The sequence below is a fragment of the Cibotium barometz genome, chromosome 23 (genome assembly GCF_041138505.1).
Source record: "Cibotium barometz isolate CiBa-2024 chromosome 23, ASM4113850v1, whole genome shotgun sequence".
Lineage (NCBI taxonomy): Eukaryota > Viridiplantae > Streptophyta > Polypodiopsida > Cyatheales > Cibotiaceae > Cibotium > Cibotium barometz.
In genome coordinates this window covers 2,261,171-2,274,817 of record NC_141068.1, presented here as the reverse complement: position 1 = coordinate 2,274,817, position 13,647 = coordinate 2,261,171, and the positions used below count along the sequence as shown (strand labels likewise).

Sequence of the window (13,647 nt, the reverse complement as noted above, 5' to 3'; positions counted from 1 at the left end):
GGAGATGAACAGGAAGAACAACTCTGTTGGAAAGTCCAATGCAATGAATGCACGTGGGAGATCCCAGCAAAGGGGTAAAAGCCAAGAATGGGGAAGGAGCAAGTCCCGCTCCAAAAAGGACTTGGAATGCCATTATTGTAGCAAGAAGGGACATTTCAAAAAGCAATGCTACAAATGGAAGAATGATCAAAAGGAAAAGGGCAAAGGAAAAGACAAAGACAAAGATGCAAAGCCAAAGGGCAAAAGTGGAGTCAAGATTGAAGAAGTCAATGTGTCACATGCAGGTGACAGTGAGGATGAAGTCCTATTCATGTCTTCACTTGATGCCCATTCACTCCTTGCAGGAGATGGTCATGGTATGCACTCATGGATTATTGATTCAGGTGCCTCCTTTCATGTCACAGGTTGCAGAGACTTGTTTGTCAGGTATATTGCTGGCAATGAAGGAGTAGTTTATTTGGGTGACAACCATGCATGCCAGATTCTTGGCAGAGGTGATGTGAGGCTTGTGTTTTCAGATGGCTCACAGCTTATGCTCCATGATGTCAGGCATGTGCCTGAGATCAAGAAGAACCTGATTTCTACTGGACAGCTTGATAATGCTGGGAAGCTCCCGCTGCTCGCCCATCGCCGCCTTCGCTTCTTGCTCCCCCCCTTCTGCTCGCCGTTGCGCCCCCCCCCCCTTCGCGGTCCTGCCTGCTTGCGCCCCCCCTCCTCGCTGCTGCTGCGCCTCCCCCCTTTTTTCGCCATCTCATCCCCCCCCCCTCCTAGCCTCTTCGCGCCGTTTCACCCCCCCGCCCTCCCTCTTCGCCCATTCGCCCTCCCTCCCCCTTTTTTTCGCCTGATTCGTCCCCCCCCTCTCCGCCTGCTTGCGCCCGCCTCCTCTCAGCACTGCCCCGCCCCCCCCTTCTTGTTGCTGCCGCCCCCCCCCCCAGGGCTTCTCCTTGGGGTTTGTTCGCCCCCTCCCTTCGCTTTCGTGCCTTTCTTCACCCCCAGGGGGTTTCTGTTTTTTTTTCCTCTTCTTCCGGTCTTCCGCCTCCTCGTGTACAGCCCATTTCTTGCGGGTTCCCCGTTTTCGCCTCGCCTTCGCCTTCGCCTGAGCTTCAGACTCTGATGGAGACTCCTCCCGCCTCGCCTCAGAGGGACTCATCCGCAGCCCCCTCGCCCGCCCCCGAGGACATCCCCATCAGGCTTTCTCTTTCGCCGGAAGAGGAAGCGAGCCTCACCGCAGAGGTGGAACGCCTCCAGGCTCATTCCACCATCTGCCGTATAGTCGGCACTCGCCCCAGCAGAGGGGAGATCAGGGATCTTCTTCAGGCCCGCCTTCTAGCAGATGTGGGCAAGATCCTGGATGTACAGCTCTTGGGCCGGGGACATTATCAGATCGAGTTTGAGGCTGCCCAGAGCGTGGCCAAGGTCCTTGCCATGAGTCCTCTGGACATCAGGGGTGCTCGGGCTTTCTTCAGGCCTTGGCAGCATGGATTTGACCCAGCTGCGGCGGAGCAGGGAGAGCGCCTCTTCCATATTACAGTTTGTTTCCCTGGTCTCCGCCGGGAGTATCTTCCGCTCCTCTCCAGGCTCGGAGCATTGGTGGGCTCGGTTCTTGAGACGGGCCCCTCAGCAGCTTCAGTGGTGGCCAGAGCAGCTGGGCTACCTTCGGTCAGAGTGTTGGTATCTGACATCTCCTCCCTTCCTAAGGTCATTCAGCTACCTAGGATAGGGGGGGGTGGATAGATCAGAGAGTGGAGTTCTCGGGGCTCCCGAACCAGTGCTTCATTTGCAGGCAGGTTGGTCATCTGGCCAAGGCCTGCCCTCGCAGGAGACCCCGACCCTCACCACCACAGCAGCAGGCTACTGATGGCCCGCCCACAGATTCGGCTCGGCAGGCTGCCTCCGGGACACCTGCCCAGGCCACAGAGACCTCGGAGTGGCAGCCTGGACAGGGGCGCCGCCGAGGGAGACAGCCACAGCAGCACGCCCAGAGACCGCTGCAGCAGCAGCCACAGTCTCAGCCTCACTGGGTTCCCGTGAGGAACAGCTTTGCTCCCCTTAAGGAGGAGTCCCCTGCAGCGACTGAGGACCAGGAGATGCCAGCTCCCCCTTCTTCACCCCCCCCACCCCCGTCCCCTCCCACCGCCTCTTCTCCACCTTCGCCTCCTCCCGCCTCCGCTCCGGTTTCGGCAGCGGCTCCCTCTCCACCTCCCTCGCCTCCCCCTCCTCCCCCTCCGCCCGCCTCACCTTCCCGGGAGACCCTGGCAGTTCCCTGGCGCTCACCTGCAGTCCGGAGAGCGCTGAGCACTGACCTCGCTCGAGCATCACAGAGGAGACCTATGCCGATTAGGGCCTCACGGATTTCATCTATCCGCAGTCGGCTGAGTCGCCTTGGCATTAGACAGCGCTCGGAGGCCTTTGATTATACCTTTACACGGCTTTTTGGAGCAGAGGGCCCCCATGAGCCAGCACCCATTCGAGTACATGTAGTGATACCTCCGGCCCGCGGGGAGGAGGCACTAGATTCGGCGGTGGCCTTCTCGTTCCCTCTATGTGGACCTTGTGATCGGGAGTGGACTCTAGAGCTCGCTCTCAGCACTTTGAAGACTCAAGCAGTTGAGTTTTCTCACCACATGAGCGATCTGGAGGTGACTGATGTGATAGGCCGACTTTGGGAGTTGGCTCACTTTTTCTTGGATCCCGGGAGTGTGGATACCTCAGGGATTCGGCATTTGGTCGTGCGTATAGTGGCAGACTTGGCGCGCGACCCTGGCTATGTGAGTATACACGAGGTTTCTCTATCAGAGCAGGAGGCAGTCGCCATGGGCCACAGCCACTGGCGCCTGATCCGGGATTCTTGCAGTACACCGGGTGGGCAGATTCGCAGCCGTTCGGATGGGGACTACTCTCCATCCAAGCCGCTTGCGAAGGCCCGCCGTACGGCTGAGACAGCATCCACCTCAGCAGGGCATCCATGAGGATCATCTCATGGAATGTACAGGGCCTTGGCGGAGCACACTTTATACGCTATCGAGGTTGCTTGAGGCAGGAGCTTCAGAGATGCCTGGTTGGTGGCAGCATTGACATTCTGATGATGCAGGAGCACCATTTGGGTGAGAGCAGGATCCGGAGATATGGTTCGGTGATGCCTGGTAGATGGGACACTTTTTGGTCTGCAGGGTTTGGTCCTTTGGGTGGACAGGGAGGAGTATGCATGGTTATTGCAGATGTATGGCGGCAGGCCATTGTGGATCGAGGGATCATTGTGCCTGGTAGAGCACAGTATGTCATTCTGAGGATGCATGATGAGCTATTGGGTGTGCTCAACATCTATGCGCCCAATCATGCTAGTGCCAGAGCAGAGTTTTGGACTCAGGTTACAGATGCATTGCCAGAGGCCGCACATTGGTGTGTTGGGGGAGACTTCAACATGCTCGAGGACCCGGCAGATAGGGTGGGAGGCAGTCATGTTACAGTGCATGGCACGGAGCTTGCAGCTTGGGACCGGTTTTGCATGTCACTGAGGATCACAGATGCATGGCAGCATGGGGCTTTCTCCCGGTCTCAGGACAGTCTTAGTTTCTCTCGGTCGGATCGCCGGCAGGGAGGGACTAATCTATCTCGGATTGATCGCTTTTATGTGGGCGATTGGTTAGGGGAGCGAGGGGGCTCCGTCGGCATTCTTGCTGGCACCTCATTTTCAGATCATGCGCCAGTTATATTGACATTGGAGGAGGGGACACGGGAGCCCAGCTTGCAGTTGAGGATCCCAGAGAGGGTACTTGCAGATCCCAGTCTCGCTGAGGACATTGAGAGGATCTGGCATGATAGTCAGTGCTCTGACCAGGATGCAGCGGGCCAGTGTGCCCAGGGACTCATTGATCTTAGCTCTTTTCTACATGCTGCAGCTTTGACACGACTGGGAGAGATTCGCGAGCGGGAGCAACGGCTGAGACGCAGCCTTGCTTCGCTACAGCGCCTTCAGGAGCAGCAGCCTGCATGTGAGTGGGTGGCGTCCCAGCTGTGCCAGGCACGCCAGGAGGTTAGAGAGGTAGAGGAGCAGAGACATGAGTTTTACTATCGTCGTCAGGCCTCTCAGTGGACGCAGCTTGGAGATAGAGTGACTGGGGAGTTTTTTGAGATCACTGGACCCCGTCATGCGCGAGCAGGAGTTCGCCAGCTTGGTAGACCGGATGGATCGATAGCTACTGAGCTCGGGGAGATCAGAGCCATTGCCACTGCTTTTTATAGTGACCTGCTTTCAGCGGAGCCTGCCACTGAGGATCGAGATGTATGCAGACAGACTGTGTGGGCCCATGTGCAGAGGAGGGTCACAGACCATATGCGCACAGTTCTAGGTGCGCCTCTGTCAGAGATTGAGCTTGCCGAGGCCTTGAGGGTCCTGCCGCGACATAGTTGCCCAGGGGAGGACGGACTGACGCCGGCCTTTTTTATGCGCTATTGGGACCTTTTGGGGCCAGGCCTCCGCAGGGGCTTTCAGCATGTTTTGGACACTGGGGTGATGCCGCAGAGTTTTTCAGAGGGCTTGATCTATCTTATCCCCAAGGGGGAGGGAGTATCGGATGACATTCGGCACTGGAGGCCTATTACGATCCTCAATACTGTATACAAGGTCTTAGCAAAGGCCTTGAGTTTGCGGATCCAGCCCTTCCTGGGGGAGTTGATTCATGCTACTCAGACAGGATTTGTCAAGGAGCGCAGTATCCTTGACAACATCTTTACTTTCTGGGAGGCGACGGCCCGAGCCAGGTTTCTTGGCGAGGACTTGGTCGTGATGCTTCTCGATTTTGAGAAGGCATACGATAGAGTTGACTGGGGATTCTTAGAGGGCACTATGCTACGCCTGGGCTTTGAGCCAGGATGGATCAGAGGGGTGGCAGCTTTATATTCCACAGCTCGTAGCCAAGTGCTGATTGCAGGAGGTCGGGGGTCGAGTTTTGAGCTGACCAGATCAGTCCGTCAGGGGTGTCCTCTCGCCCCTTTCCTTTTTCTCTTCTTTGCGGAGGCTATGAGTATGTATTTGACGGCAGAGGAGGTTGGTTTGAGAGGACTCCAGCTCCCAGTCCGGGGGGAGGACTTGCTTGATGCTGAGTTTGCAGACGACACGGGCTTATTTTTGCATGGCCAAGAGGCCAATCTTATTCGGGCAGAGCAGTCGCTCCAGGTTTTTAGTGCAGCTTCGGGAGCATTGATCAATTGGCGCAAGACAGTGGCCTTTTGGATCAGTAGTGCTCCCACTCCGGCATGGAGCCCGGACCCCGGTTTTAGATGGATTCCTCCAGGCACAGCAGTGCGGTATTTGGGATGTCAGATTGGCCTCGATTTGTCACCTGAGCAGCAGATTGCCCCGCTTCTTCTGCGCATTCGGAAGAAGCTATTGTATTGGAGTACAGCTCGACTATCCTTGGCTGGGAGGGTGGTGGTGGCAAATCAGGTGCTGTTAGCGACTATGTGGTACATTACGTCTTGCTGGATTTTCTCGAGCTCTTGCATCAGCCAGGTACAGAGGCTGATCAGGAACTTTCTGTGGTCTGGGCGGGACGGTCAGCCAGCTCGGGCAAAGGTTGCATGGGCAGTCATTACACTTCCGCTGGCTCAGGGCGGTTTGGGCATTATAGATCCAGTCGATCAGAGTAGAGCCCTATTGGGGAAGCTTATTGTTCGGGGGTTGCTTCCAGGCGCTGAGCCTTGGAAAGAGCTCCTCTTGCAGCGACTGCAGGCCCGGGCGCCTCCTGCAGGGGGTACTTGGGCACCAGAGATTCGCTGGATCTTCATAGAGATGAGGAGGACAGGCCTCAGTAGAGGATGGGAGGACAGATTTGCTTTGAGTATCCTGAGAGCTTGGGAGCTGCTGAGACCGGGGCTCTCTCAGCGGCCTCCTTCTTGTGTTGAGGAGCGGGCCAGGCAGCCGCTCATCTGGAGCCCAGCGGTTCGTACAGAGCAGGGTCATATGCTGGGTTCTCGGCCTCGTCTAGCCTGGGGACCTTTAGCGGCAGGCCCAGCTCGTAGTTTTGGAGACTGGCAGGCTTTCTGCAGTCTACCAGAGGAGACCCAGGTGGAGAGGCTGAGTCACTTCAGAGGGGGGTTGATTATGAGGGATGATATTTGGAGATCCTGATTGCTGTCAGAGCTAGCACTGAGGATGGCAGATGCCTCTATTATGAGATTCAGGATGAGGGCAGACTCCAGAGAGTGGAGGTGGAGTCGCCTTTGGTTGCAGAGTGCACCTTTCAGAGGATTCGGGTAGTGGCTGCCGCTTCTCGGAAGTGGCATATTGACCCCGACCCTGCTGACGTGCTCCCGGATTGGCGCATATGGGCATATGCAGCGCGCCCCTTGGCCCGGCTACAGTGGGACCCCGGGGAGTACGAGTGGCATGATCCTTATGCATCCCTTGAGGCCACAGAGATCACCTTTTTCCAGTATACTGTTCGGCTGGGACGACATATTTTGACGGCGAGGAGGACGGTTTCTCCAGCGGCAGCGGGGCATTGGCGATTGCAGGGACTATCACAGGAGTTCCTGGAGGATTTTTGGGCTCGGCTCTGGGCTAGTCGACAGGCCCGCAGGATCTCGGCTTTTCAGTGGCTGGTCGCTCACAGGGGCTCAGCAGTTGGCACTTGGCTTGTTTACAGCGGTCTTCCGGCGGCCTGCGTCCGATGCGGCCACCCTATGGAGACACAGAGACATTGCCTTTGGGACTGCCCTCAGGCACAGCAGATTTGGCTGCGGATGCTGCGTATTCTGGCCCCCCTCTCTCCAGAGGGTATGTTTACGTGGGGTGCCGCTGCTTGGTCGACTTCGTCAGGGCCTGCTATGGGCTATGAGATGGAGCAGGGCAGTCAGGCCATCAGATTTATTAGGGGCCAGCCTCGCCTGGTTCCGGCGCCGGATTTCTCGTCCGCCAGCTGGACACAGGAGAGGGATTTACGATGGGAGCTCCTCAGCAGCCTTACCATCTGGTTCACCTGGAGGGCCCGGTGCTTTACGGCCTTTGAGGGGAGATTAGAGCCACCAGCAGAGACTGTTCGGGGGATTTGGCAGGAGTTGATCCACACCCTGCGAGGACAGTACGACCGCATCCGGGGAGACTCAGATGAGGCGATCTTACGGCGCCAGGCCTTTCACACCACTTGGCGCTGCAGCCCATTCTACACCCTACACACGGGATCCCCCCGTTGGCACTACAGGCCACCTGTTTGGCTCTTCCCCCCCCCTATTGTATGATTTAGCCGCTCAGTTCTTTAGACTGATGCTTGTATTTTGCAGCACCTAGGGAGAGTCTCCCGGGCTGCCATGATGTATTCACTGCTCTTCTCTCTGTTAGGAGCAGGAGAGATCTCTTTTGTAGCCCTACGGGCGGTTTTTTTTACATAACTAATGAAAGGATCTTTTCTCGGAAAAAAAAAAAAAAAAGCTTGATAATGCTGGTTATGTTACCACATTTGGTCGTGGAAAGTGGAAGATTAGTAAGGGCTCACTGGTTGTTGCCAGAGGCTCTAAGGTGGACACTCTTTACTTCATGCATGCTAATGTTTGTCACCATGCTAATGTAAATGCAACTGAGCTGCCGGAAATCTCTATGTGGCATAGCCGGTTGGGACACATGAGTGTCAAAGGAATGGAGCAATTGTCTCGTTTTGGTTACTTGCCTTCTCTAAAGTTCTCAAGTTTTCAGTTTTGTGAGCATTGTATATATGGCAGGCAACTCCAGTGCCCCCACAAGAAAGCTCTTGGACAGAAAGATGCTCAGTTAGAGCTTGTGCATACAGATGTATGTGAGATGCCTCAGCTTTCTTTGGGAGGGGCAAAATATTTTGTGTCTTTTATTGATGACGCCACACGCAAGGTGTGGGTTTATCCTCTTCGTTTGAAGAGTGATACATTCTCAGTGTTTGAGAAGTTTGTTGCTCATGTTGAGAATCAGACAGGCAAAACACTGAAGGCTTTGCGTTCCGACAATGGTGGAGAGTATATGTCCAAACAGTTTCAGGACTTTTGTGATGCTAAAGGCATCAAGAGGGAGCTCTCTACTCCTTATGATCCTCCACAAAACGGGACAGCAGAGAGGATGAACAGGACCATTCAGGAAAAGGTTCGTTCTATGTTGTCACATGCTGCATTACCTCATGGTTTTTGGGCTGAAGCTGTTATGACAGCCGTTCATCTTATAAACAGGTCACCTAACACGAGGCTTGGTGGGAAAGTGCCAGAGGAAGTATGGACAGGGAAGCCTCCGTCCTACAAGCACTTGAGAGTGTTTGGTTGTGTTGCGTACGTGCACATACGCAGGGAAATACACACCAAACTTGATTCTAAGTCTCACAAATGCATATTCCTAGGATATGGTGACAGAGGTGAAATGGGGTATAGACTTTGGGATCCAGTGAATAGGAAGATTATACGCAGCAATGATGTCATTTTTGATGAAACATGCATGTATAAGGAGCCTGCAAGGCAACATGAGCCTGGCAGAGTCATCTTTGATGATGATGGACATCATGGACAACAACCAAGGGCTGTAAATCAGCCATTACAGCAACAAAACCAGCCCTTAAATGGTGCTGAAAATGGTCCAAATGGACAGCCAGAGATGGCAGAAGATATCTCTATGGATATCCCACAGTTAGAGGAGATACCCGGGCATGATCTTTCAACCTTATGGTCTGGAACAGGAGCCACCAATAGGTGATATGCAGGCTGGACAACAACCTGCAAATGATGATCATTGGGTACGGAGGTCCACAAGACACTCCAGACCCCCTGACAGGTTTGTTCCAGGGGTTGACTACTTGATGCTCACTGACTGTGGGGAGCCCTCTTGTTATAAGGAGGCTTTACAGAGGGCAGACAAGGCTCTTTGGGAGCGTGCTATGAAGTCAGAGATGGATTCTCTGCACAAAAATGGAACATGGAAGTTGGTGCATTTGCCTACAGGCAAGAAGGTTTTGCCATGCAAGTGGGTTTACAGGCTCAAAGTTGCACCTGATGCAAAGCCAAGATACAAAGCCAGGTTAGTGGTTAAGGGCTTCAAGCAGGAATATGGTGTGGACTTTGATGAGATCTTCTCTCCAGTGGTCAAAATGACCACACTTAGAGCTGTATTAGCTTTGGTTGCTCATGATGATCTGGATTTGATTCAGATGGATGTGAAGATTGCTTTTCTTCTCGGTGATCTCCATGAGGAGATATATATGCAACAGCCAGAGGGTTATGCAGTGAATGGAAAGGAGAAGCTTGTATGCAAGCTGAAAAAGAGTCTTTATGGGCTCAAACAGGCACCAAGGGAATGGTATCATAAATTTGATACATTCATGAAATCCCAGGATTTCAGGAGGAGTGACATAGATCACTGCTTATACACCAAGAAAGCTTTGGATGGCAGTCTATTGATCCTCATCTTGTATGTTGATGATATGTTGATTGCCGGGAAATCTCGTAAAGAGATGGATGCCTTGAAGAAGAGGCTGCATCAGACCTTTGACATGAAGGATTTGGGTGATGCAAATCACATTTTGGGTATGCGGATACTTCAGGATTGAAATCAGCATGTGTTGTATTTGTCCCAGAAGGAATACATTGGCAAAGTTTTGCAGAGGTTCAATATGGACGGGGGGAAGAAGACTAGTATTCCTTTGCCTCCATATGTGAAACTCAGTGCTATGGACAGCCCACAGTCAGATAGTGACAGGGCTGATATGGCCAAGATTCCGTATGCTTCAGCTTGTGGCAGTCTCATGTATGCCATGGTTGCTACCAGGCCGGACATTGCATTTGCAGTGGGAGTGGTTACTAGATACATGGCCAAACCTAGCAAGAAGCATTGGGAAGCAGTGAAAGGTGTCATGAGATACGTGAAAGGCACACAGGATATGTGCATTTGCTTTGGCAAACAGGATGCATTAGTGCATGGTTACACGGATTCGGATTATGCTGGTCATCCAGATAACCGGAAGTCTACTACTGGTTATGTGTTTACATTCACAGGAGGTGCTGTGTGATGGATATCCAGGATGCAGAAGTGCACTGCCTTATCTACTACAGAGGCCGAGTATATTGCAGCCACAGAGGCTTGCAAGGAGGCATTATGGCTATCTCGGTTAGTGGTTGATTTGGGTTATACAGGGGATATTCCATTGTTGCATTGTGACAGTCAGAGTGCCATCCAGTTGGCAAAGAACCGTGTCTTTCATGCAAAGACAAAGCATGTGGATGTAAAGTATCACTTCATCAGAGAGGTGATAGAGAACAAGCTGATTCAGCTTGTCAAGATTCATACGGATGACAACCCGGTTGATCTGTTGACAAAGAGTTTGCCTCCAGAGCGGTTTGCTCATTGCAGACACTTGATGGGCATTGGATGAGGCCAGTTTCAGCCTTGATATGGCCTTGTATACATAGTTGCAAAAAAACGCGTTTCAAACTTTAGGCTACTCGTTTGAAACGTGCAAACGTTTCAAACGTTTGAAACGCGTTTTTTTGCTGGGCCAGTTTTTTTTTATGATAGAAAACGTACGATGCAGTATCTCCTGGCATTTCAGTTTTGAAAGTGACGCTTGAAAGAGACGTTTCCAGCCTTTGAAGTCTTCCAGGTTTGCTTGCACCCCTACCTACGCACCAGTCCTTCTCCCCCGGCCCCTACGCACCGTAGGTAACAGGTTTGTACTAACCCTAAATCCTGATTTTTTCTGATTTTGGACCAAATTTCAGATTTGAAATTTGGGCATTTTTTGCCAGGTTGCCTACATTGGTGCATGCACACCTTGCCTACGCACCAAGCCTACTCCTCCGGCCCCTACGCACCCTGCTTCTCAGGTTTTTAATAACCCTAAATGCTGATTTTTTCTGATTTTGGACCAAATTTCAGATTTGAAATTTGGGCATTTCTTGCCAGGTTGCCCAAATTTCTTCATTCATTCATCATGCCTCGGGCTAAGGATGCCATGTGGAACCACGTAACTCCTGTGAGCAGATATGGGGGTTCAGGCACAGAAAGGTGGAAATGCAATTTTTGTGCCAAAGTGTCAGGTGGGTCTATTATTAGGGTAAAGGCCCATTTTACAGGAGTAAGAGGGGAAGGCATTGGCCCTTGCAGTCAAGTACCAAGAGAGGTTGTAGCGTCTCTTCAGCAATGGAAGAGAGAACATGAAGCAGCAAAGGGAATTCAGCCTATTGATGATGATGTACAGGATACAGATTCTGTAGGTGATGTGTCCAAAAGAGCTAGGACAGAGGATGATTTGCAGAGTCAAGCAGGTGGGTCTAGCTCCATTCCTGTAGCCCACAGATCTTCATTGCCCACCGTGCCTTCTCTAAAGAGGGCAGGCATTAAAGCAGGCATACAAAAGCAAGCTGTCAAGGAGGCCACACGTGAATTGACAAAGTTGTTTATACAATGCGCTTTGTCATTTCACGTCGTGCGTACTCCTCGTTGGAAGAAGGCCATTAAAGCTATCAGCCGCATTGGGTATGAGTGGGAGGGTCCATCTTATGAGTCCCTTCGCAAAACCCACTTAAGGAAGGAGAAGAAGGCAGTGGAGCTTGAGATGGAGCCTTTGAAGGCAACCTGGCAGAAATATGGATGCACATTGCTTTGTGATGGCTGGACAGACATGAGAAAGAGAAATGTATATAACATTTTGGTGTCCTGTTGTAAGGGCACAATGTTTTTGCGTGCCATTGATGCCTCGGTTCCAGGTACAGTTGTTACTGGAGCATTCATATGGAGACATTTGCGTGAGGCAGTGCTAGAGATTGGCCCAGAGAACATAGTGCAGGTAGTTACAGATAATGGGTCAAATTGTGTATCTATGGGCAGGATGTTAGAGGATGAGTTTCCAAAGATAGTGTGGACTCCATGTGCATCACACAGCTTGGACCTCTTGATAGAGGATGTGGCCAAAATTGGGTGGATTGCCGACCTCTTTAGTACTTCTCGGAGCATGGTGAAGTTTGTCACCAAGAGGCCAAAGGTTTTAGCTATGTTTCGTGCACACAGTGATTTGGAGTTGTTGAAGCCCTCAAACACCAGGTTTGCTTACATGCTCATTGTGGTTGAGAGGCTTGTGCGGGTCCGTACAGGTTTACTCCGCACTGTTGTCTCTCAGGAGTGGATGGCATGGGATGATAGAGAGCATCCCAAGGCAGTAGCATTTGTGCGCGCGGTAATGCGAGACACTTGGTGGGCTGAGGCCCTTGCACTTGTCACGGCCACTCAGCCTATATATAGTGTGCTTCGCATTACGGACATGGAGGGCAGCACCCTTGGACTCTTATATGAGTTCATGGACCGCATTGGAGAGGCCCTAGATCGATGCACTATACTATCAGCTGAGAGGTATGTATCATTGTATGTCATTGTTGTTCTTTTAGTTGCCAGTGGCCACATTATACATTGATATTAATTCCATGCTTCCAAGTGTCGTTGAACAGGATCCAGGACATCAGGGAGGTGTGGAACCGTAGATGGGATTGGTTTCATAGGCCAATCCATGCGGTTGCCCATATACTACACCCACTATGGCGGAATGAGGAGCAGTTCAACAATGAGGAGCTAGAAGAGGGATGGCAGTCTTACATCCAGACCTGGACTGGAGGTGATGTTCAGCTCCTCAGGAAGTTAGAGGATGAGCTCCTAGTATTTCGGAATGGGAGTCATGCCTTTGGGAGAGCCACTGCAGTTTTGAGAGAGACTCAGCTTCAGCCAGTCTCTTGGTGGGAGAAATATGGCATCGGTACTCCAGTTCTGGTAAGTGCCCACTGACAAGTTACAACTTACATGTAATAAGTTTGCACTTTGAAGTAACAACTTAGTACTTACAACTTATATAAGTTGTTTCTTCTTATTATTTATAAAGTTTTCTGTTATCTTTTGACAGAAACGCCTTGCATTACGAGTCCTCTCACAGGATTGCAGCTCTGGTCCATGTGAGAGAAACTGGAGCACATGGGCCCTCTTCCATACAAAGAAGAGGAACAAATTGTCCACTGCTCAATTAGAACGGTTGGTGTATTGTCATTGCAACCTCCGTTTAATTGAGCAGCAAGGCAATCCCATTGAGCCGCGCCAAGTGAATGTCGACAAGATCGACATAGAGAAAGTGAAGGACGTACCAGAGATCCCTGCTGAGGAGCGCGACATCTATGCCATGCTATACGAGGAGATGATGGCACCAGCTACTATGACACGATCACGGGCACCGACATCAGCAGATCATGCATCTACGAGTGCTGAGGCTGAGGCTGAGGCTTCATCTTCTTACGACACAGACTCACATTCCTCAGAGGAGGATGATGCTGAGTAGTTACTAGTTACTACTAGTGACTCTTGACTCTTGACACTTGAGTCTAGAGTTGAGAGTCCAGACTCCAGACATTGGAGACCATTTGTTTTTTCAGAGTTTTTGTATTTGGTCTTTCGGTACAGACATCTGTATTTCAGATTTCAGATTTATCATTTGACACTATTCACTAGTGCTTAGTATGTTGCTTAGTATGTTGTAAGTTGTAACTTGTAACTTCAAACTGGTTATGCTATTAATAATTATATGGGTTTTTGCCATCTATGATCTAATTCCTGATTCCTGAAGACTGCCATGTATCATGTATGATGTATCATGATTCATGTTACATGTA

At 51.5% G+C, this 13,647-nt stretch overlaps 2 protein-coding genes across 6 annotated transcripts in view; both read left to right on the top strand.

The window, feature by feature from the left end:
• LOC147625541 (Peptidase S41 family protein) overlaps positions 1-13,647 on the top strand; it is a 68,889-nt gene that overhangs the window by 13,347 nt on the left and 41,895 nt on the right. The window lies entirely within an intron of this gene.
• Positions 10,935-13,570, top strand: LOC147625542 (uncharacterized). Its single transcript, XM_086817790.1, has 3 exons — positions 10,935-12,349; positions 12,445-12,760; positions 12,891-13,570. The coding sequence occupies exons 1-3, from the start codon at positions 10,935-10,937 to the stop codon at positions 13,314-13,316; spliced, it is 2,157 nt and encodes a 718-aa protein (XP_086673916.1). The 3' UTR covers positions 13,317-13,570.